Source organism: Aythya marila, assembly GCF_965140915.1.
Source record: "Aythya marila genome assembly, chromosome: 1".
Taxonomy (NCBI): domain Eukaryota; kingdom Metazoa; phylum Chordata; class Aves; order Anseriformes; family Anatidae; genus Aythya; species Aythya marila.
Window position 1 is genome coordinate 117,979,684 of NC_139042.1, and position 26,488 is coordinate 118,006,171.

General features: G+C 37.8%; 1 protein-coding gene across 2 annotated transcripts in view; it reads right to left on the reverse strand.

The window, feature by feature from the left end:
- DCBLD2 (discoidin, CUB and LCCL domain containing 2) overlaps positions 1–26,488 on the reverse strand; it is a 43,606-nt gene that overhangs the window by 15,775 nt on the left and 1,343 nt on the right. Inside the window, exons 2-7 of one of the 2 annotated variants that reach the window (XM_082781998.1) lie at positions 10,715–10,942; positions 6,630–6,767; positions 6,051–6,104; positions 5,311–5,362; positions 3,890–3,962; positions 365–498 (exon numbers count right to left, since the gene is read on the reverse strand). In XM_082781998.1, coding sequence (XP_082638124.1) covers positions 365–498; positions 3,890–3,962; positions 5,311–5,362; positions 6,051–6,104; positions 6,630–6,767; positions 10,715–10,942 — 679 coding nt within the window. The remainder of the gene's footprint in view (positions 1–364; positions 499–3,889; positions 3,963–5,310; positions 5,363–6,050; positions 6,105–6,629; positions 6,768–10,714; positions 10,943–26,488) is intronic. The other variant, XM_082781999.1, reaches the window with a different exon arrangement.

Below are 26,488 nucleotides of genomic sequence, written 5' to 3' on the forward strand. Positions count from 1 at the left end.
CCCCTTTTTCATACAAGAGAAATTATGGTATCTAATTAACAAAAAAACTAGAAATAACAGATTATAAAAAAACAACTAGACAAATTAATATTTTTACACAGCCCATTAAGAATTTATGGTCATGCCATGCATTTTGGAAGATAAAAGCTCCTTGCAGATTTTGTGAAATTAATCTTTATGGTCTAGAGGTTAAAAAAAAAATACCTGGGAAAAAAATTGCAGAGTAAAAGAGAATTTTGAGAACTTTACAGAACAGCATCTGTCTGTGGAACATGTAGATCCTGTAGCTGAAATTACTCCTGGGATGAGGCAATACCGAGATCTATGGTGCTAAAGGGAAGGAGGACACAGGAGGTGCACTTACACTTTTGAGGTGACATTGTTAGCCAGGGAGCCTTCATAGTATGGAATGCCTTTGCTGATTACAACATTAATTTGGCCACCCAGAGTATTTGACACAACGCCTGCATGAACACCAGCCATGCAAAGTGATGATGACTTGAGGAGGGGGAAAAAGAAAAAATTAATACTACATTGTAGATAAATTAAGTAACACAGTGTATTGTAAATGCTATGTTGCCAAGTCACATTTTTGTTGCTATTATGACATTAAGAAAGTTACTATTTAACTATATCTGTTAGTTAGAAATCATTTATCTTTGTTTTATTGTGGAATTCATAAAAATGTAAAAAACATCTCAGACATTTCAGTGAGTCCTAGCACAGACATATTTGGAATGCAACTCTTCCAATCAAATATGCTCAAGTAATCAGCAAGGTGAACAACTCTAAGAAAGACAGCAAGACAGATTTTCAGCCTATGATAAATCTTTTATGCTAGACAACAGAAGCTGAATATATAAATTCCAAGAAAACCTTTTAGTATAAACGTATTTTGTGTGTTTTCTTCATTTTCTCACAACTAAGGAGTACAGATTTTGTAACTTTGAGCCAGAGGGTGGTATATTTTATCTCGTGATTAAACGTGGTTTAACATCCCAGCAATGTGATCCATAAAAAAACACCATAATGTATGAATACATTTTCTTCTGAGGAACCCTATTATTTATGTTGCACAGGTCAGTGGAGATCAATTAATCAAACTGTTTTTGTTGTTGCTCTTCCCTTCTTATTCCAGAAGATGTTAGTCCCACCCTGCTAACAAATACCACAGTTACATAGTTACATTTCCATTTCCCTGGCTCGTAGTCCTGACAGCACGAGTGACCCACTCCACCAAGTCATTCAGGCACAGCACAGACTGAGCAGAGCTAGATGCCTGTTTTGCACGGCACAGCAAACCAGCTCGGGACACCTTTTTCATCTGGAAAGCAAGACCTTAAAACCCAAATGGGCTCAAGGCAGAAAAGTCCTTGTGCTAAGGAGCAGAAACACAGTCCAGTTCCAAAAAAGGCTTAGCAGCAAGGGCTTTGCACCCACTCAACGGTGTACGCCAAGTTCCTGCAGGATGACTGGCTCTGCACAGTGCAACAGGCACATACAGACTATTCACAGGCACTGCCGGCCACGTGAAGCACTGAGTATGGGCAGACACATGCCAACCCTGCAGCCCCTTGCTCACATCCAATGTGACTGGGATCAACCTGAATTTTAGAGTATCAGCGGGGACCAAGTTGCCTGCAGATCACCTGGGTATCTCCATATATACCTTCCAGAACCACATTTAGCTTTTTATTCCTAGTGTGGTATCCCAGCACAGATTTCCCAAGCCGATAAACAACAGATGACAGCTGCAGATTTATATTTACTTTTAACAGTTGCTGTCCCAAAGAAAATTTACTGCTCATTGCTAGTACTAAATACATTTGCCGTGTTGCTCTGCCAACCATTCCACTGGGCACTACTGAGCCTCACTGCAATTCTGTTAGAAGGAATCAGCAGATCCTTTCCAGAAAAGGGAGACTTCATAGATGATTGTCCTCAACATTTTTGTTGTTGTTGTTTTAAAAAGAACAACTTTTCTACTGTGGCCTTTTGAGAAATAATTGCATACTGCAATAGGCCAGGAGGCCCCTATATCTCAGGCTCACTGGCAGAAAAACTTCTTACCGAGACGTTCCTAGATATAATTCTCTTCAGTATATTCACACATAAAAACTCCAGCCGATTGTGGATCCTTATTCCTCACCCCTCAAATATCCCCAAAGCTCTCTAAATAAATATAATTATGTCTGGCTGATGAACTCAGCACCCCTCTCCCTTCCTTCCTATTTCCCTTGAAAGCAGAAGGATGCGATCCTGCAGCAGATGAAAATCTCTCATCCCTGCTCACCAGAAGATGTCAGCAATGAGCGCTGCAAGTCCTCAAGGAGTGCAAGACATCAGGGTCACATCAAAAAAATCAAAGTTTAGGGTATTTTTTAAAGCAGCAAGAAGCTAAGATCATTAGAAAGGTAAGCAAGAGAAATTTCTACCTGAAACTTTGTCTAAAGCGTTGGACAACTTGATTTCTTTCCAAACTTGACTTCTAGGTAATTCTCTGCCTTTTATTCAGAATAGAATAATAAAGTACACAAAGTAACAGGGAATTTATTTCCTGAAATTTCCTTTTTCCTGCATAGAAAACAGCTTTTGCAGATTTTGGCAAAAAGAATTCCAACAGGCTGAACGTGTACACATGCTGCAAATATGATGGGCAGAGAATCAACTCTGTCTTATTACTAGGTATAAAAATTGCCCTGCAGCTATTTAGTAAGGACTTACTGTGGACCAGAACATCTAACACAGTTACACTGTGGTGATTTTTTTCTTTTTTAACATATGGGAAGTTATTTATACATGTAACCTAGGATTTACAGGTACTTGAGAAAAGAAAAATCAGGGAAGCATACTTTAGGTTCATATTAAATATTTTAAAAGTGTATAGTTTTTTGTAGCATTCTAAGTAAACTACATTATTAGATGTTTATTTCCCGTTTATAGAACCATTAATTTTATAGTTTTAACTGTTTTGCGAATGTTTTTTACAGCTGCTGAGTGTAAACAGAATTTCAATGTAAACAACTGAAAGCCTCTGTTTAGAGATATATTAATGTCAAAAACAGGAGGACACCATTGAAAAACACACTATTGTTTCTGTCTTTATAAATCTGAACTTCACAACTTGACAAAGCCATCAAAAACAAAACATGAAACAGTATTTTGGTTGATCCATCTTTCTCAGCAGGTCTTGCAAAAATGTTCAAGTCTCTACTGTATTATGGCGCTTCTTGGAGATGGCAACATAGAATGGTTTGGGTTAGAAGGGACCTTTTAAGATCATCTAGTCCAAACCCACCACCAGGAGCACAGGCACCTTATCAGGTTGTCCAAATCCCCATCCAGTCTGGCCTTGAGCACTTCTAAGAATGGGGCATCCACAACTTCTTTCAGCAACCAGTACCAATGCTTAACCACCCTTGTGGTAAAATACGTATTTCAAATATCCAATCTAGATCTAGTTTCTTTTCTTTCTGGTTTTCTTTTCCATTTGAAGCCATTACCTCCTACCCTACAAACCTGCAAGACCAGTGAAATCTTTCACTGTCTATCTCATGAGCCCTCTCTAAGTATTGAAAGGCCACTAGAAGGCTTCCCATAGCTGTCTCTTCTTTATGCTAAACAAACCCAGTGCTCCCAAACTCTCTTTATGGAAGAGGTGCTCCAGCCCTCGGATTATTTTTGTGAGCCTCCTCTGGACTCAATGAAGCACCAGCCATTTAGCAGCGGCATAAAAAGAAACACATAAGTAGCGTGTTATTCACTTTAGGAGACACAACTCCCTGAACCCAGACAGCAGAGCTAATGCAGACATCTGTAACAGAGTTTTAATCATACATAACAAATTTTACCAGAATTCATGTGAGCCCACAGTATTAAGTTTACTTACATCTCTGTATCCATGAGGAATAGTGCCTGAAATATCAGCAAAAGGAATCACACACCCAGCGGGACAATACTTACTAGAAGAAAACAAAAAATCAAGTCAAGATATGCATGCGGCTGTAACTCTGACAATGTTATACAACAGTCACTGCTTTTTATTTACAGTACACTGTGTTATCATTCATTTATCATTACATGAGGATATACCCTAACTGAAAAGATAAGAAATCAGACAAAAATATACTCTGGAAGAGACGTACACAACAGCAGAACAGGCATTTGAAAAAGGTAGTTAAAAACCCATTTCATCCGTAATTCAGTTATAATAACTGAACATAATAAAATTATGTCTTTTTTTTTTTTTTTTAACAGAAATACTACATGGCTTCTGTAAATTGAAAGTCTTGTAAGTAGCAGTATTTATGAATTATATTTTATAAACTAGAGACCTGCATATCTATTTGTTTTGCATCTTTAAACTGTACATCTGAAAAGTAATGATATTTTGTAATAGCTCCTGGCAACGTTTTGATCATAAAAAAACAGGCCAAATTCAGTTAATACCACTAGCTCATGGAAAAAATGGGAAGACATCTGCACACATTCACATTCTGGTGCCATTTCATACTGCACATACAAAAACCATTAAGTCTTAAAGATTTAACAATGAACTTGGGTAAAATGTCAATTCGACAACAGTTGAAGCAAGTTTGTAGTTACCGTGAAATCAACAGGATATGAAGACAAACACATACAGGGCAATGCCAGAACCTACAATTCTGGAACTTGGGAAAATGAATGAGGAATGCAAAGGTTGCATTTCAAAAGGTTTGATTGAAAGCTCTTGATTTCAGGGCTTCATTTCTCCAAAAAGTAAGTTTAAATACTTCACTTCGGTCTACAGCTTTAAACACTGTCCTTGCTTTAGACAGAAATAGAGGACAAAACAGGCAAATGATGTATGTTTCCTCCATCAGAAGGAACAGCATTTTGTACCTCTGCAGAACCTCATTAATTCACACCAAACTGTGAAATGGCTTTGCAATTATTATTTCTTTTTATCCATTTCAGAGTTTAGTGCTTCTTTGAGAACTTTAATATGAATTTCAGTATTGAGGAGGCGTACATCCTGTAATATACTTTTATAAAAGTATATTTTTTTAATGGGAATGTGATATTAGCTTATATGTGTTAGTGCAAATTAACGAGGTTCTACTGTATACTGATAAAAAATAGGAAAGAACAAGAAGAAGGACAAGTGCAAATGTCAATATTATTAAGCTTTAACCCCAATCTCTTTGTTTCTTGAGTCCTCTCGACCTCCAATTTTCAAGTTAGGTTAGGTGTAAGTAACAGTGAACTAGAAACACTAAAATGACTTCAGTACAGATAAAGGGGCAGAAAAAGAGGTAAAATTAATCTTACTTGAATTCTGGTTCGGAAAAGTGACTTGCATTGTCTAAACAGGTAATTAGGTCTGGAAAGAAAAAAATATTAGGTCAAGAGGATGATAAAGACAATAGGTTTGAGCATGCTTTTCAAAAGGGCATAAAAGACACATTTGAGCCTCTGTGGCTTAACCAAAAGTCTCGAAGGAAAATAAAGTTCTTATTTAATAATTTTCTTTCAACAGATTTTGTATGACAGTAGAACCTTGATAATTTGTTTGAGTACTGAGAAATACACTGTTAGATAGACATGAAGAGATACACTACAAACATATGGTAAGTTTTTCGTAGCTTAATTTTACTTTATAGCGATACTTCAGGGAACCTATGAATGAGACACAAACATATGCTCTGTTCACAAAAGGAAACTGAAACAGAGAAAATTAGATAATAAGCTAGCTAAACAGGCCTGTGTTTTCAGCACTTAACAGTCCTACAGTATTAAAACCAGGCAGCACAGGAACATTAGAGTGACATGTTACTGGCATTATGACTGTTGCATCACATTTTATGTTTGTGTGCTTTGTGTAAGCACATACAATCCAAAACACACAGAAAAGCACCAGAAAACAAGAATTAAAAAAAAAAAAATCACATGAAAACCCTTTATTTGTTCTTTTTAAAATCACATCTAATAACGGTTTTCTCAATCTTTGTGCCTTGCAAAGCAGTTGCTGGCAATCCCTCATCTCCTTGTGGACCACATATGTCACTCACCTTTACAATGAGTGAAAGAAGATGCAAAACAAATACAGTAGCTTCTTTTAAAGGCTAGAAAGACAAAACAAAAACACGGGGGGAGACAAGAAATGGCAAAAATAATCATTAAAAAAATAGTCAGCAGTCAACGAGGGATTGAAGAGCTGAGAAAGTATAGCAAGCTGTTACTGAAACTAAAATTTTCCATGAGGTGGGTCTGCTTAAAACGTATAGAGTTTGCTAAGAAAAAAAAATCAAAGTTACCTGCCATCTGGATTACTACCTGAAAAAATGCATTTCATCTTTTATCCAAAATAGCTCTTTCACTCATAACAGGTAACTATGACTCTTGCTATATCTGGGGTAAGCTTTAATAAAAAAGAACTTTTTTTTTTTTTTTTTTTAAATACCATAACTTATATAGTAACTCAATAGTTCAATTTCCTGTGCAGTAATATTAGGAAAACTGTATTAGAATTCATCACTTTTAGATGTTAATTTGTGAGAATGTGAGGAAAAAAATGCATTAGTTATTAGTTTTAACTAGACAACTCTCATTTTGTCAGCACAGAAAAACTAAGAGAATTTTATGAATACCTGATTTGTCAGTGGTTGAATAAGCCGCAAGAAATCCACGCCCAGAAGTGTGTATTCCACTCATGAACTGTACTGTGACTTCATTACTTTTTGAAGTTATTAAGCCATCCATTTGAAAGCTAAAGCCACAGTATTTTCCTAGGAAGAGAAGGAGGTAAGAGACGTGGACTAAAACCAACGCATGTAATTAGAATCTTCATTTCCACTGTAAGCTCACATTAGTTCTGGTGTATATATTCAAAAACAAAAACACGTAGATAATACAAAGGCATGTAGCCAGTGTCCGTTTAAAGCAAAGTATGGGTAATATAAACTTGCAATTGGTTCACCTACCATTTTGCTGCACCTAGAAAATGTAAGAGAGGTACTGGAGCTTTTCAGAAAAGAAAAAAGGTAATACAGCATAGACTTGGTCTGCCTCTGGATCTGGATACTTTTCTTGCAATAGAAAATGACTAGAAATATCGCATTTTAGACTGAGAAGCTGGAATCAGCAGCTTTGACAATATTTGCCTATAAAGTCCTAGAATTACTACCAAATAACTTGAAATTATCTGGATGAATGGCTATTAAACAGACTCAAATCACTATGGAATTCTTCCCTACTAACTAGAAACTTTAATAAAATACTGACAGTTTATTAACCAGATAAGAAAAAAAAAATCTTCTGTTCTACAAGCACCCTTAGACAATCAATGTTATAAAGAGCCTCTGACCCTATATTCTCTGCAGAATACTGAAAGTGGATAACCTCAACAATAGATAACACCACGTATGTTTCAGTTTACAATTCATTTATTTGTCTTTTTGGTAAGTATGTTATCATATTGTAAAAGAGCAAAAAAAAAAAAAATTATATATATGTATTACCTTCTCACCTAAAGGAAAATTACAGTACTAAGGAAGTGGGGTTGGAATAACATGGCCCTGTTTCCGACCAAATATAGTTTTTAAAAAGGTATGTCAAATTCCTTTAAAAAGACAACTACAATCTCAAACACTTTAAAAATAGAAATGTAAGTTCCTGTCACTCTTCAGAGGTTCCTACATTTTTCTTATTCTGATATTTTTCAAACAAAGGATGTGTGTTTTTTTTCTGATGAAAACCAGAAAATAGATCTTACAATACTTCAATGAAACGTATAAAGTGGCATGCAATAAAACCTTACTTCGGTTCACTACTTAAGCTGGTCATCAGCAAAAGTTATGAAAATAAGTTCCCTTTTACCAAGGCTCCCCAGTGGCCCTATATTTTGCCCTAAGCTATGTTTCAGAGATTAACTGCATTCATTACGATGAACTGCATCATTTCTCCAATTAATGCTTTTTCTTTTTTTTTTTTTCAGCCTCTGGATCTTGTTACACAGCTGACCAGCACAAGACTCTTCTCAGGACAGACGCCATTTCACTTCTTCTTTGGGCAAACACACACAGCAAGACATGTAAATCTAGCTTGGATAAACAATCCAGTGCTGCTCATACCATGGAGATACAGCCTTTGACAAATTGTAGATGGATGCACCTTATGATTCATTGCAAGACATACTTTTGAGACTATAAATCACTTCCCCAGCTCTTCTCTGGCCTCCTTCCAGATTTTTAGCAGACTTTTTAAAAAGTTGGTACCAGAAATGGACAAAACGTGACTGCAGTGATGACTGTCAATGGTATGTACAGAAGATGTAGTATTACCAATTTGTCTGTATTTATGCACTGAAGGACCCAAAGTGCTTTTGTACAGCAGCATTTCAGCAGGAGGGGAATTCCCACAGTAGTTTACATTCTTTGCTCCTACAGATCTGGCCTTACATAAAATATATTAAATAAATACATCTAAGTATAGATACATACTGGCTGGATTGCAACGAAACTTAATGCAAAACACCTCTAAATCTTACTGAAACTACTGACAAACCTAACACCAAAGATTTCAATCTCTTGACTTACTGTTAAATATTCAAAAGGCTTAGAGTGAGAACTAACCATTAAGAGCTTCAGGAGAAACCTTCTCTGCTTATCAATGAACTAACGCAGTAACAATTCAATTTTGAATCTAAATCAGACAACTTTTAAATTATTCTGAGTTAAAATAGGTATCATTGAATTTCAGATTTTATGTAATGCAATTATTTCAATACTGGACTATATTAGCAGTAATGAATGCAAGAAAATTAAGAACTTGGATAAACTCAGAAGATTAATTCCTTCCAAATTCAAATCACTGTTTAGTCTCTCCATTGTTTACTGCTTCAAATATGAATATTTAAGAAACTGCACCATCTGTATCTGCCAGTGTTAATATCACTGATTGTTCTGTGATTTAATTTATCAGAGGCAGAACAACACACACATTTGCTCGACATACTGTGTTACTACACCAGCTGGGAACAGCTGAAAGTCAAGAGAAATAAATGAGGTAGAAAATTTACTTGAACCCATTACGTCACTTGTAAAAGTGAATAATAGAGTTATCAGAACTGGACGTTCCTTGCCATTTAAGGACTTCGGTGCTTTCTATTTTAGACCAAGTCTGGCTCAACCACTCCAAGCACAGGCTTAGTTTCACACATGCTTACCAAGGTAACAGTTGGAAAAGAGGTTTAACTAAGCTAACATTCCACTAGCCTCTTTATAAAAAGCCTCCGTTGAGTGGGATTAGTATTCGAGCACAAGTAAAACAATCTTGGTGAAGTAAATCTCTCTCTATCTTTCTCCAGATTACGGATTTAGGAAACAAAATAAAATGACTCTGCATAATAGCAACTAATTTTAGTGAAGGAAAAATGACAATTCATTTTGAGTTTTATGCATAATAACCAGAAGGGTCTTAAAACCTTACATACACCTTGATGTGGATGACAGTTTCACACTATTTGAAAATAACTGCCTTATAATAATGAAATTCAATTTGCCCTCTTAAAGAGAAGAAATTAAACTATGGACTCCTTCCTATCAGATGATATTTGAAAAACATAATTATTGAAGCTTGACGTCCTTTATTACCACTGAGATGAATAGATCAGACAAGTTTCCTCAGTATAAAAAGGCAACCTTTTTTTTTTTTTTTTTAAATAAAGTTGCTCATAATTTTGCAACTCCCTCTTCACTGCTTACAAGAACTCAGTGGAGTTTCTGTCCACTTTGCAAGCTACTGGGAAATCTCTGAGAAAAAAAGAAAATCACAGCAGAGCCTCTTTCAATAGCCTGAAGAATCAAAGACTATTATAGGATCTGTGTTGCATTTAGCACAGTTGTATATACAAACAAAATATAGGATGTTCTGCTGTCATTATAATTCATCATTTTTTCAGTATATTTTTAGGTTCTAGGAATTGTAGCAAGACAAAGATATACATACACTTTAATAATGCAGTAAACAAAATGCAATTACTTATGAATAATTAGATTAAGAACACTGTGGCATTCCAGAAACCTTACCTGCTTAGCAACAATAGTAAGCATCCTTGAAAGAAGCACGTCACCTGAGAAAGGGACTATCAGACTACTGTTTTTTTGCCACTTTTTTTATTTTTATATAGTTAATAGTTTCATCTGTACTCTCAGCCTGTACTGAAGACCTGTACAGACTACAAGTCCTTCCTAAGCTGTTGTTTCTAGAGGTACTATTAGTAGTAAAGTTACTAAAACTAGTCCCTGATGTCTGTTTTCCTGCTGTGGTAGGGTATACACAGCACTCCATTATATTTTGCAGAGTTTCCTTGATATGAAGCTCAGGAAAAACTCAACTCTGACTACAGAATTCCTGAAATTCCTTCCTTTACCTTATTTAAGATTTCTGTATATAATACATGCTTCCTTCTTTTCATCACTTCTCCTATGAGTTGAAATCCACACTGTAAAAAGCACTGTATGCTCATATTCAGGCAAGGTCTCACCCTGACCAATAACCAATTGAATTAGAACAGTTTTCCAGGACTACAAAAAATAACTTAAATAATACCGTAAACCTTATACATACTCTATGCACAGGAAAGAAAAATTAAGAGTTACAAAAGTACTAAAACTATGTGCCAAGTTCTATAAGATGACAATAGCTTTTCAATACCAAAAATAAAAGCTATTACCTATCTCTGTCCTGGTGGAGCCAATCCCATTGTGAACTCTCAAGTAACTGGAATGACAAGAATCTGAGTCATCAATATCAAAATCACCAAATTTGAGCTGAACTCGCTGCCCAGGCTTTACACGAATTTCCCATTCACAGACTGTACTATTGGGAGAGGTCTGTGGGTAGTTTATTGAAGCAAGAGTTCCACTTTCAGGACCCAGAACGGTGTGTCCACATCCATCACCTACAAAAGAACAAAAATGAGTTAGCTACATTGCATCCAACTTCAAAGCTTCACTGGTGATTTAGTTATCTTCTGCTGTGGCACAAATTTAAAACAAAACAAAAAGCAACAGTGTTTTGTTTATTCTTTTAACGTTACTAATAATGTTGTGAAAAAAAAAAATCAAAGATAAGTCATGTACAGATGGAAGAGCAATCGTAACAAAATACCTCTGAACTAACATTGGCTAGGGTTTAACTTCTCATCAGTTGTGACCAGAGGGGTTCTACAACTTCCTCGACTAGATAAAAGTTTGTCCACAATGACTTTAAAAATTGTCCTGAAAGTACAGAAAGTGTCCTTGCTATTTTGTGTTTCCTCAACACCTATATACAGTAGAAAACAAATTCCAAAAAGGAGAAAGGAGGTAGAAATCCACTAATAAAATAAAAGCATGCCATTTTTCTGTTGTTACTGTATCCATAACACAACGAGAAAGAATAGAATTGGAAAGACAAGAGACAGCAAATACTCTACTGAAAATAACTGCCAGGTCTGAACATCATCAATCTGCTAGTGTGTTGTTTTCTACTGTAAAACAATTTTAATGCTGTAATTAATTCAACCCGCTCCTTGGGGAACATGCTTAATTCTTCTGGGATTTGTATAACAAGTTAATTTCTAACTCCAACATGAGGCCCTCAACTTAACATTAGAATATTAATATTAAACAGCAGTAACAATATTAGAGATGACTTGTACAAATTATGACTTCTTAAAATCAAATGATGAAAAGCAAACATAAATCTATTTACTCAACAGCATAACATGAACTGACCCCAGTATATAGTACTAGCATAAGAATTTGTAAGTTGTTTTGGAAATAAGAACGTACTTTAAGTAACATTCACCATCATTGGCTCTTTATAAATCACTGTACCATTAGCACCAGAGCCCCAAAAGCTTATTTATTGAATTTGGTCACATGAATGACTAAGCTGGGAACAGCATTATCACTTTCAGGATTCGAAACTACAAAGTCCAGAGATCTTTTGAAAGAGATCTCTTAACCCAAAAGCAATCAGGACCTTTCAGGATCCTGAAATGATCAGAAATCATTAAGAGCAGGAATGGAAGCAACAATAGCAGAGACAAAAATCAGACTACACATGCTGCTAAAAAGCACCAACCTAAAAATACAACCTAAAAACCACCTAAAAATACACTTATTATCCATAGATCCATTTTGCCCCTCAAAATTCCTACATGACTGCAGTTCCTACCTTCCAATTACAACAGATCTAGCATTATGTCAAGATTTCAACAGTGATCAACATCATTTACATTGCTTAACAGCTAGAAGTGACCAGCAAAAACTGTTTCTTATTACATATTTCTGCTTCCCTACTAAACCTGTAAAGGTAAGCCATGCTATAGGGCCAAAAATTGTACAGATATTTAAGATTTTTAACTAAGTTTGAAGATTCTTAACATAAATGGATTTCGTCCATGAACAGAAGTTCAACACACTGAAGTGGCATGGAAGAAAAGCTCCATCAAACAAATCTAATTAATTTGTTTGTAAAAGCACCTGATTTTCAGTGACAAAATCTGTTTCTTCACAAACTGAGCACTTTACAGACAGCCATACATTCCAAAAAGTAAACCGCTGTTGTTACGTAGAGAATTGCAAACAGATGCAAGCTTTCTTCCTAGCAGTCTTGAATGAAAAAAGATGCATCTTCTTTTGGGAAAGATAACTGGGATATCTGCTTCAGTAAAATCAGAAGTTCTATCCATAAAGCTGGTTTTTAGCCATGTTTTTATTTGTCCAACTTTAGCAAGTTGCCCTAAAACACTGTTCCATCCCACAATAAATACTATTCCCATTTGAGTGATAGCTGATAATTACACTCCACTTAATTTACACTTCCCATTACAAAAACAAAAAGTGTGTATTTTACTTTACTAAACTTTTACTCTAATACATGAATACAAAATTGTCCAATGTTACCAAATAGGGAGCTTAAGTAGTACAATTTGCTTATCATTTTAATACTGGTTTCTTTCCAAAGGCACATTATCAACCTAAAAGTGAGAGATTTATCATTTAAAATTTGTATGGTGTTGGTTTATTAGTTACTAAAACTTTGGTTGTCAAACTCCTCATTATTCACAGTATATTTATCAGTCAAAAAACAAAACAAAACCAAAAAGCATGGACTCTTTTGCTGGTAAACTATTTTTTCACAAGCGAGTACTCACACACATTACACAACAGGTGAAATGTAGTATATTAACAACAATAATACTGACAAATATATACTAGGTCTTCTATTCATGGTGATATTTGTGGCTAGTATTTCAGAACAGATTTATATTGCAAACATATGAAGTTAATTTTCAATGTAAAAATGTTTCAATGTTTCGATCAATTTTAGGTTGTGTGTTAAATAAAAGCAATGAGCCAGTCAACCAGTTCTGTGCTTTTCCTGTTGTCACAGGTGGGAACAACTGTTCACTCATTTACGGATTTAAAATATGCAGATATGCTAATAAAATCACCTTTTGAACATCAGATCATAGTAGCTTTGACCTGTCCAAGCAGATAGTCACTCTGATCACACTGTAAGGAAAATAAAATGGTTCTGAGATCGACAATACTTGGTTATTATTTCTCCTTCAATGGGCCTATTATTGCAATGCAGTAGTGCACACATGCTATTTCTGAAAACTAGGAATTCCAATAACACACATGATTCTTCCCTACACTTTGCTTGTTCAGCCTAGGTTACTGGAAGTCAAAGACAAAGAAGAGCTTGGGTCTTTGACCCAAACTGTATTTAAACTGTGAATTTGTCCAATTAAAAGTAGCAAAGAGCACTTCTGACACTCATTTTCACCATTGTCTTTGCTAGCTTGCTGTTCAGCTGTCTCAAGCACAGAACAATAGCAGCACTGCAGTTGTAACAATGAACAACGCATGCCTTTCTGATGGAAAAAAAAAAAAAAAAAAAAAAAAAAAAAAAAAAGCTAAACTCCAAAAACACGATTTGATGGAAAGGTAGATCTCAGATCTTCCTTTTGCTGTAGGCTTTATTGAAAGAAAACATGCAAGGCAAAATCCTCCTGTAATCTACCTACTTTAAAGAACCTGCTGCCGAATTGTGCTGGAAAGGAAAAATACTTGTGCTGAACTGCATCTACAGCATCACCTTATGATGATGCCACTTTTTAAAAATAGCTCGTTCTGGCTGGGTATTTTAGATCTCATTTTGTTTTGTTTCACTTCAGTTAGTGATAGCAGAAGCACCAGACTTCATGCCTGAAGAAGTTAAAGATTATCACCGTGTGTCTGGCATGCACTTATAGTCTGCCAAGGGCAGAATCATCACTCAGGAGCTATTTGGGAATTTCTAAAAGTCTACTTGCAGTGAAACCCACAGAACAATGAAGCCTCGCTTTATTTTATTGGTTCTAAAAGGATAGTTCTTGAGGCTTTCTATATGAATGGTGCTTCATCATTTCTGCTCGAGTTGTATAAACACCAAGGATCATCCCCAGAGATGTATACATCTTTTATCGGGGGAACAATCTGCAATACTCAGCAGTTTCCCCAAGAAAAAGAGAAAGCGCAATTCTCTGCACAATGTACAGTAGCATTAGCTACTTCGTTCATTTGGAAGCCATTAATTAACTACCACAGAATCTTTTGTTTCAGTTAATCTGCGTGTATGAGAGTGGAACATCTGAGTACACATAAGAGACAGATGTCAAGTCCTAAATCAGTTACTCTTGAATGAGATGACAGCTTCTGTTACCAGCTACCAGTACACAGCTGAATGAGTCCTTTGCCTTCTTTCTGCCCTCTCCATCACACAGCAGACCTACTGTAGCAGCAGAACTGACCGAGCCCTTCACCAAATCATTTGCACGTACACATTACACCTGACACTTGCTGGAAGGTCTGCACATGTGCAATGAATTTCGTGTGCCCTGAGGACCAGGCTCACAGCAAAGTGAGTAACCCCAGTTCTTCAGCAAGTCTTAAAAACACGGGCGCCTCTTATGAAGCTGGTAGAGGAGAGCAGACTGATGTCATCAGGAGAACCATTCATCTCTTCCAGAGGCGCCTTCGAACGCAGTCTGGATGAATTATCCTGATGGATTACACATGACCCCCAGGCTATAGCACGCTGATGTCTGATGCAATCATGCAGATGATTTAACATAATTTCCCATATCCAAGATCTTTGCATCAACAAAATACAGAACTTGAACCAACATAAACATGGCAAAATGCAGTGGACAAGAAGACAATGTGAAATTTAATAAAATAAGAGGATACTGCACATGTAGGAGCGGGTGCTAAGTCCTTTAGTAATATCCATTAAAGAGATTCGTTGACTTCAGCTACTAAGAAAAATAGTCAGAACTTTTTCCCCCTGAGATAGGCTGCTGTTTAAGACTGTTGATCTTGTTTCTCCCTTTCAAACATGGCAAAAATTAATCTTTAAAACATGAGCATGCTTTCTGATTCCTTACTTGGAGAAGAGAGAATGATAAAATAAAGAGATCAAAACACTGATCTCAATTTTAACACATGGCACAGCCACTTGAACAGACTCTATTTAACCAGTGGACTTCCTGAGCATATTTTGCACACATAAGCCATGATTTTCTGTAAATTTATGACTACTTACAGAATGTAATTGTATCTTTCTTAATTAAGCAATGGTAATACCAAATCTATTAGTCATACAAGCAAAAATACATTTTAAAGTATTCATTTTAGCTCCACGTACAGTGGAGCTCTGATACAGTGCGCTAATCCCTCCTCTTCTGTTTAGCTCCTGTACACTGTATTTCTGTGCTCTTTTTCAGCATCACTAAAAGACGCTGTATCTACCTCTTGTTTTTCTCAGTGCAGACAAGAAAGTTCACATAACCAGCAAAACAGTTCCATGATTAAGAAACACTGAAGAATGAAGGCCATAGAGACCTCAAATTCTAAGTAGCTTTTCAAGGTATTTATAAATGCCTTTATTTCTGTCATCCGAACTCCTTGCTGTTTCCACACAAATCCCCAGAACTATGTTCTTCAGGCAGGAACCTGCTCCTCTGTCAGAATTAATGCTCTTAACAAGCCACCAAGCACACAGTCCACCTTCATCTTTACGCTATTTATTTGCCTCAGTACCATACTGTTTGGAGCACTTCATCCCGCTACAGATGTTTCACGACATAAAATTCCCCCACACCTCCACAAGTGGGGCCATAGCTCAGTAACACCTGAAGGTGCTTTAAATTAGCGCAGCTGTGAACAAAAGCAAGCCTTGTCTGTCCCTCGCTTTTGGCCACTTGTTCTCACACCCTTCCTGGTGCTGGAGGTAAACACTTCTGGACCCATATGGTAAACCAAAACAGGGACTTGAGATAAAAAGAGCTGTTAGGTTTAACCTAGAGCAATCCTGCTGTTTATTTTACAGCACAAATGCAGCAGTGATTTATCTGACAGATGGACGGGACAGTGTAAGGGCAGGGAAACACCAGCAACTGCTTTTTTCCCCAGCACTGTCAGCATGTGGTGGCATTTTAAACTCCACTGAATATCAACCAGAAATGCAGAAATCATCCCTTCCCGGGAAAGATCGCTCACAGAAGTGGTGCACAGTGGTGTACTGGTTTGAAGGACGGAGCTGGCTGAAGACGAACCAGCACCCCTACCCATTGCCACAGCACAGCATTTCTTTTCAGCGAGGGAAGGGGGGCTGGCTGGGTTACCGTTGTCTCAGCTTCCATTGATTTACTTGCTGTGGGGCAGCCTTAAAATGGTAATGATATTATGGGCTGAGGTGTAACAAAGATGGAAACAGGACAGAAGGTAAAGCAGAGTATTTTGCCTTTCAAAATGTTTTCAGCTCAGTACTGCAGTGAGGTGAAGGAAGATACTTGCTCTTATAGCAAAAGCACAACATTTGAAATGACATTACAAGAAAACTTTACTGCTTTCATTTACAACACTAGCCACATACTGGGCTCGTGATTCTTAGCACTTCATTATTTTTATCTATACATGGAGCTTTTCAATCACCGTCTCTGGAAATGCAGTCTTAGCTTTCAGTCACTGAGTTTCACACAAAAGCGTAACACTTAGCCTGCTAAATTTAACATCCAAAATATGGTAACATTTTAAAACAAATTATCCTAAATTATTGCCTCCTCAGAGCAGGTGAGACATTCGCTTCCTCTGCTACAACGTACTAACCAAAGCGACTACCTCAAAAGAGCAGAGAAGAAAGATCTACTGTCTAACATTGTGTGGCAGAGCTTTTCCTTACTGATCTCAGGGAAACGATGTAAGTCTCCATGGACAGTTATGATTTGCTTAAATAGTACCCGAGAAAAAGCAGCCTATGAAGGCAGGCTAGCCATGGGGAAATGCGATTTACATGAGCACTCTGTAACAGCTCTTTGTGCTCAATGATGCATGTTGCAGAAGCCCTCCAGACCTGCTACCCATGCAGAATCAAAGGGACGGTTCATGTGTGTCATCTTTTGTCTGGCGTATGCAGCCCGCCTGCTTCCCAAGACGTATCATTTACTTAGCATCTGCACCAACACGTTCATAAAAATAAACACCGTTGTGCTTCAGTGCACTAAGTGCAACACAGCAAAGCACAGCTGATGAAGGAAATGAAAAAGAACTCAGAGACAGTCACACAAAACCAGACAAGAATAAGCAGTAGTCAAGGTCAGAATAGGCTTCAGATCCTTCTAAGTCCTCAAAAGCCTCATCATGCCAGGACCCAATGAAATTTCACGAGTTTTATGTATTTCAACAAAGAAGCAGAAACTTCTCCAATCACACCGGTAACACACACATTAAACTAATACCACAATCATCTTTTCCTCTCTTCTGTTACCAATCCCTAAATGAAATCACACAGCCTACACTGCGGGTCCACAGTGGCATACACCATGGTGGCCTTTACAAACAGCTGGTGCTTGCTGTACCCTAGCAGTTTTACACTCCAGATACACCCCTATTTGTCTTTTGCTGAGTAAGGGCAAATGTATGGGCCAACGGGGGTCTCACAACTGCTGGAGCCTGCATAATGGTGAGGATGGGAGCTAGGGACAGGGAGGAGAGGGTGAGAAACCAGCGGCAACCGGTAAAAATCAATTTTAGCTACCATGGCCCAACAAAAGATTGCAGCAAGGAAACTGATGGCTTGGGTACTTGAACAAAGAGTGAAGCATCTAGATGCTTCTTTCAAAAAACAAAAATGAACAAACAAACAAAAACAAAAATCACAAGTTGGAATTATTTGCACCTAGCAGCTGCACCAACTTGCCCCTTAGTTTTGCTTCACAAAAGGAAGAAAAGGATGCTTTGTGTTATAGAACTGAAGGCCTAGAAAACAGCTCTTTAAAAACAAAAATATAAAGTAATGAAAATGCTTTATCTACCACTTTCAAATTTGCCCAAGGAGAAGAAAAATCTGATTACCGCTGGACTTCATCTGTGCTTAAAAGCATGAAACTTAATGCACCTTTCTTTCCACCCTGGTGATACCACGTTCCAACAACAGCGTACAAATAGCAATTAACAGATAATTTGGTTCAGGGTTTCACAAAACTCACAAAATTAAGTGCCACTGGCTTCCTTCTAACACACAATGTTTTCCCCACACCTTACTCATTTTGGAGCAATGTTAAAATAACCAGATAAAGATTTATCAGGCTACGGTCCTGCTGACAACATAACAGCTGCCAGCTATGAAAACCATTGTGGAGCTGTTGGCAAATGAAGTGCACAACACGTTTCACACACAGGCTGGATCACTGCAGCCAGTTATTCTTTCAGAGTCACGGTCTCTGAGCTCTGAGAAGAAACCAAGTGAAACTGCACCACTGTCATTCATGTTTCTACTGCTTTCCTAACCCACCTCCTTTCCACTGAAGATATTGAGAATCTTTCACCTGCCCTATTCCTGTGGGGTTGTCTATACAAAATAATAATAATAAATAAACATTTACATGCAAGCAGCTATACAACCAAATCTAATTAGCATGACACTTTAGTTCCACCTCAGCATAAAACCAACAGTGCAAAGATAGGACGTGTAATGAGAACTGTGACAAAACTGCCAGAATAGTTCAGCATTCCTGTCCCCCTCAAATTCGAAAGCTGCAACTGGACATTGCAGCAGCTACTATTGCTACTGCAAGAAACAAGTTTAGAGACCTGAAAGGATTCTGTCTACGTGGTGAAGCAACATTAAGTAATACAGCAGGTGGCAAGAGGGCCTAGGACTGCCAAATATAAGTCTAGGAAAACCACAAATGTATCACTGAATAAAAGGAAAAAATGACATTTAGGGATAAAAATAATTAACCTCTTGCAAATCTGGAATATTTAAAAACTTTGTTTAAATGTCAGACCAAGATCGACAGTGTCTGCACAATATGACTGACAGCATTACTCCGTGAAGCTTTTAAACCAACACCTTTTTTCAATTGTGAGACAAGTTACCTGCTCACCACAATTTACTGAAGCACACCAAGCTTTTCCAGTTCTATACCACTAGCAATATTTCTCATAAATATATCAAAAAGCTATCTCCCACACCACTTCACGTACAGAACCAAGAAAATCAGCATACCGCTTACAGAAATGGCTCTAGCAGAGGAACTGCTGTAAGGGAGAAAAATTAAAAAAGAATTCACATGGCTGCAGGCAGAATACATCCGTTTTCAGCAATGCTGATGACCCAAAGATCAGTAGCTGGCAGGATTATCATTCTGATGGATACTATTGCAATGATTTTGCTGGATCTGAACTGAATTTTTACATTATAAAGAGTATAGGAATGTTAAAATACACTTACTGTAAACTTTTACTGAGCAATGAAAAACGTACAAAACAAAGATATCCACAGGACAGAAAAAAAAATCTGAAAAGATCTGATTTTGTCTTTTTTTTTTTCTTTAATGGCAATTAACAAAACTGATGTTGTAATGCAGCCTTGCCAATGAAAGACAAACCAGTGTAAAGAAAGCATGGAAGACATACTTTTTAAAAGAAAACAAACAAAACCCTCTAGACTTTACTTATCAAAAAGAAACAAAAAAAGGTATCAAGTTTGAACCTCTCAGACCCTAAGTAATGGGTCATTTTACAGAAAAATGGATTTGCAGCATTAAAGACCAGGAGGGCCCTTTAAAATATGATTTCTTGTATTACATAGCTCCATACAGTTGTGTTGTCATGATTCTAAGAAAACCAAATTTAGGATGCTACATTAAGTTTGACTTTCCTGAAAGCTTTCAGATTTGATTTAAAGGTACCTTGAGAAAGATCATTTTTGACTATTTCTGAAGCTAGAATGCTTTGAACACTTGGGGGGAAAGAAAATCAAACATCTTTCTAACTTACTCTTAAAAAAATACAACTACATCACAGCATATGGGTCAATTCCTTATTATCCTATACGAGAATTGCCAAGAATGACACAACCACGTTCATAAACTTTATTCAACTTGCACAAAAACATTCACTAATGCAACAGCTATGTACACTATCATAGCAATGGTACAGAACTGGAACTTCCCTGATTCTGTCGCCCTTCAAAAAACAAGATTTCTGTTAACAGAAGTTCATTCAGTTGAAAACTTAAAACTTAGTATTTTCAGTAAATTGCTAAGAACAGAGGTTCATTCTTAAGCAGTCAAATCCGAGAAAATGATGGATGTAGGAGTCAAAATGCAGAACACCTATCTTACACACAGACCATTGAACTGGACAAAATATCTTCTTCATGTGAGCAAAAATTAAAAGTGAGCACATGTGACAGGCACATACTCAGCCCCCATTTTACACATATCCTGTTTCAAGGAATCATTTTTCTTCAAAAGGATTTTTGTTAAATATCCTTTTATTTAATATCCTTATTAAAGCAATTACCCATAGCTGCCAAAAAATACTGTGCTTCTAGTGACTCATGCACTCACTATGATATTATATACTTTTATTCTAAATGTATGTCAGTTGTTTTGTACCTAGAGAGGTCAACTAAAATCACAGACTCACTGCGAGCTCACAAGGAAATATTTAAGAGTATGAATTGTCACTTACTGTCAAAGATCAGCACTCAGGCACTTGATTTCCAGGGTGCAATTAGTCTCACCGAAGTCTGAGGAGTAACTAATGACTGAGCTTTAGCACCCATCAACTGTTTGCTGGCCTAAGCCTTACACACTGCAAACTCATGATTAATTAGTTTTATTCCAGTATCTGCACTGAGAAAAGAATCCATCTAACCAAAACAGAACTGACAATTATAAAAGTAGAGATTTTGTGTGAAATGCCAGCAGTAAACATCCAAATGTCAGGGTCTCCCAGAAGCTCTACCAAGTCCCCATTGATCAATTCCAAGTCCCATCATACTTCAAAAGTGAGATACCAGTAGTTAAATAGGTACAAACTAAGTCCACTTTAAATTCATTTCTGAAGAGTTCAGCAATCATAAAGAAATGTTTTCTTTTTACTGCTCTTTCAAAGGCACACCTAGGGAAACTAAGTGTTCAGGCAGGGGAACAGCACAAATGCCCAAAAAGAAACAGTCTAGGTTAAATGTTTCTTCCTCACCTAAGGGCTGGGTTTGTTTTCTTTCTCAAACATTACACAAAGGATCCTTCAGAGAAAAGCCATTTGCAAAACCAATATGGTTTTGTAGTTCAAATGTCAAATCAATCTCACAAATTAAAGTGTTGCTTTTAACTCAAATTACACAAAAAGCATGCAAATACAAAGCAAAAAAAAATCTCAAAAAATATCAGTAGTCCAGCTCAAGCCCTTTATCACAAATAATGAAAAGTGTAACACAAAGTTACCAACAATCTTTGCCTTCAGAGTTATAACATTAATGAACAGGTTTCACAAGCATTAACCCACCACTCCGTAAAAAACAGCACTGAAAATGCTGCAGATCCAATTTAATGCAACCTTTTTAGTTAACGTTACTGTTTCCCCCTCCTCCAGTGTCACTTCTGTAATAAATCTATGTGCTTGGACAATGGTTTGAGGGAAGGAATTACATGTATTAGGAATTGCAGGAGGAGAGAAAAACCCTTTGACTATAAAGCAAATTCACTGAGTACTTCCCCATAGTGCAGTGCACAGCTACTGGGGTAGAGGTGACATGCAAGTGGATTTAAAAACTTTTTGAAGTACATTAAAGAAACCAACATAGAAGCAGTGGCTGACACATTAAGCAGCAATTCCAACGAGTAAAGGATTGCATTAGTATTGATGATTATGAGCTAAACTGAAGGACACGAGGCAACACTTAACTAGCTGATGACTGAAGCTATACAGAACAGCAGTAATTAGATTAAAAACCTAACACATCATTTTTTGGAGTGAAAAGTATAAGGCAGAACTTCAGAAAAAGAGACAAATTATTTTGCTTATGCAAGTAACATAAGAAAAAGTTTCTCCAAACCTTGAAAGCTGAACATTACCGTCTCCTTTCAGTAGCAGGAAAAGAGTTTTCCTAAAGTCTACTCTGCCAGAAGATCACTGGCTTAAGATGCACACAGTAACAACATGCAAGCTTCTGAACCAACATTTACAATATTACCTTTTTAACACTAACTCAGAGACTTGATTTTTGAAGTCACGTATGCACATGCATGCACACACACACGTGTGCATCGTGCTGCTTGAATCCAAAGCAAAATGTGATACATTCTGGGATCGAGTATGAGAAGTCTAAGAGTGTTTACACAAAATGGTGGTTCCTGCATTCTTTAAAGAGCAGCAGGCAATGCTAGCATGACCTCAGCAGGCCTCTGGAGATGAGCTGGACTGAACAAAATCAGTACTGCAAGGCAACCTCCCAGGAAGCACGGGGCTGCAGAACACATGTATCTACCTTCTGCCCACCAGACCCACTTAACCACTTCAAATAAGGCTCAGTAACTAGAACAGGAAAAATAACTTTGCTGAGATTCTTGTTTTCAAAAGGAACAACAACAAAAATCACCATATTTAGGTTCATAGTTCCAATACCAGATCACTCCCCCTCAGAAACAGCACTCCTCCACACAATTCTCTAGGGCACTCCTCACCACATCGATCTCCAAGCTACAACGCTGGGAAGAGGAAAAGAGCATCAGAAAACCTGAACCAGTAGACACATCAGCTAAGCCTGGCAGAACTTTATGGCCTGGTCTTGAAAAATTCTTCTGTACGTCTTGCCACCAGGATGAAGGGGATTTGCCTCAACACTCCTGCTTACACAGCACCAACCCCTGAATTCTCCAGAGTCAGCATCCTGTACTATTGCATCCCCACAGCACTCTGCATTCTTAAGTGAAACTCTCCTATTAACAAGCAGTAAGGAGTTCAATAGAGCACTGCCCTCTCCATCATAAAATACTTACTCTAATGTTAATATGAAGGATAATAAATCTTTCATCCAAAGAGCTGGGGGTCATTTAAATCAAAATAATCCCTTATAGTTTGTCTGTAATCCTCCCCTCCCAGCCAAGGCCTATGAATAGGAAGAGCAAGGAGACAGCACTCAAGAGAATACAGCAAGAGGAGAAAGTGGCACTCCTGTGAGGGGCAGCACATGACAATTATTGATATGGCAGGCAGTTTGCAGTAGTGCTTCATACTGACATGCCAGCTTTCTGCAAAAGCAGCAGGAAGAAGACACCAGCAATGGGCTATGCTGGTGGCTTGAGCCATCCTCAGTCACCTGTTTCAGAAAGAAATCTCCTCTTTCAAGACATGCTTGGCTTGGAGATGCTACAGCCTGTCTCCCTGTCTTTCCATCTTGCCCAGTTAATAGATATGCCTCTACAGCCACCTTCTCTTTGTCTGCTTCCTTCTCCCCTAACCAGGCCACCTGCTTTCCAAATTTATTGCTGGAAGACATTATTATATCCTTTCAGGCACGAAGTTCACAACTGGAAGGTTTTCTTAGTCACCAAATGGGACAGATTTATTTCCAACCCTGGGCTGAGCCCAGAAAAAGCCACAGTTATCTACTGCCTGCTGGATGGGCAAGCAGAGGTGAGAGCGGGAGCACTGCAGAGAAGGGGAGGGCAGACAGAGAGGCACCAGCGAGGTATGGGAAACAGCCAGTGGATCCAGGAATACTGCAGTTCAATCACAAGGACACGGAAAACTTTCACTAGGCTCAATGCACAGAGTCATTCCTTCTTTCTCTTCATGTTTCAGATCACAGTAACACAGCACTATACACTGCAAAACAATTTCTCTTTGCTACATTGAAGCAGACAGTTTTCAAGCTAGTGATGAATCACTTTCCTGTAGGAGGCTCCATTATGAAATAACATTCTTACAGGTTGGTAGAGCAAAACATGTGAATCACATTCAGAAACAAGCATACTAAGTTTAGTCTTTCAAAGAAAAACTTGCAAACAAATCTGCTTCAAATCACTTAGCTATCAACTTCAGCATCTAAAGTTTATTTGTAACTTAAGGCCTTATTCCAGTTTTGTATGCAAATCCGTATTCGCTAGGAATGCCAGTGGATGACTACCAAACTGTGTGCGTGATAACAAAGTTCATGTGCCCTACAATCTTTGTACCTGCAGAATAACCGAGTCATTACTTAACTTCAATTTGGATGAAAGGCAAGCAGACATTTCTCTCATAGCTGTTTTATGTTTCTCTACACCCCCAAAAACCAGTTAAGTTTAACTAACGAACAGGCCATGCTGGATTGATGTCAATAGCTGAACATCTGTAAAGAGCGCTAGTTCTCAGAATGCAACCTACGAAGAGCAGGAAGCTTGTACGGTGCTGGCTTGCTTTCATTCACAGCTGAAAAACAACTGAAAACGAAAAACAAATAAAATTATACTAGAAAAGAGCTTAAAGTAATTTCTCTGCAACCAGGAGCTAGAGCCACCACAACGTTGTTTCAGAAATCACAAGAGGTCACTTGCGCAGCAGGCACCTAGATGGTCCTTGATGCACGAGTGTGTATCACATGCAGTGCAGGGCACTTTTTCCAGTGTTTCCAAATACGTTAAAGCTCACACAAAATGCTCTTATTTTCCAAGACAGCGAGACGCTGTTCAGAGCCCTGTCCCAAAGAACGCTGGATTGCTGGATGATTTTCAGCGTGACAGACTGAAAAAAAAAAAGAAAACCCCACCACTCTAATCCTGCAAGATAACGCAGCAGGCTACTATGTGAAAAGCCTATTCACTGCAAAATTACCTGCACTTTTTCATTCCTAGCTTTGATTCCCTAGCTAGGCTGGAAGGGGAGGAGGAGGAGAACACTTGACCCAACATTCAAAGTAAGTTTCACATCGACCAAAAACATATTTTTACATCAGCTGATGCTAGTGAGGTGCTCTCCAGAAAAGCACGTCAGAAACCAAGACATTCTGCCTAAGATCTAAATACCATGCACTATGTGAGGCTTAGAGCTGCAGGACAGTGAGAAAGAAAATGAACAGTTGCTTATTAACAGAGGATCAGCCTCTTCGAAGTAATGAGTCAGGCTAGGTTTCTCCATAACATCACTTACTGTATTTTTCTAAAAGAGCTTAAATGCAACTCTGTGGGATTTCCTACACCTTGGGTACTTCCCTTGACAATCAAAATATTCTCTTGGAAGTCCATGCACATATTTAATACAGTAAATTAGATTTATGCAGACCCTTCATGAGAAAGACAGTTTCATTTCCATACGGGACTCCTTCACCAAATTAGAACTATGCCAGCACTTGAAGACACACGATCCTGCTCTGTAATTACCTTCAAGGAGATTGCAGTGATGTGGGGATCAGTCTCTTTTCCTAAGCACCAAGTGATAAGACAAGAGGAAATGGCCTCAAGTCATGCCAGGGGAGGTTTAGGTTGGATATTAGGAGAAATTTCTTTACTGAAAGGGTTGTGAGGCATTAGAACAGGCTGCCCAGGGAAGTGCTTGAGTCCCCATCCCTGGAGGCCTTCAGAAAACATGTAGATGTAGAACTTAGTGGCATGGTTTAATGGCAGACTTGGCAGTGCTAGATTAAAGGTTGGACCAGATGATCTTACAAGTCTTTTCCAACCTGAATGGTTCTATGATATGGACTCCTCAACCTCCTCTGAAATTGGATAAATGAAAATATTTTGACAAGGAAACAGGTGCTCGCAAGCAGAATTTTCTTAGAAATTCTGACATTTTCTCATTATGAAGGGCACTGTACTCAACAACAGCAGAGACCCTAACCTTTTGTTACGAAATACAATGAAGCTTGTCAATAAAGAGGTTCCCCTCCCTGTCAAAAGCAAAACTTCTGAGCCAACTGTAAGCATTAACTAGAGGGATGGGACACTGTAAATTGAAATTCAGGTTAGGACCTCATCAGTCATTTCTCTGAGCACAAAAAGATAACATGAACAGCGTACCTAAACGCCTGCTGTCCATGCAGTCCCACTTCTTGCTGCACGGTACCACCCCCTCTAGAACACTCCTGACCACTCACTGAGCCAATTCTACTTACTGATCTGTAAGAAAACTAT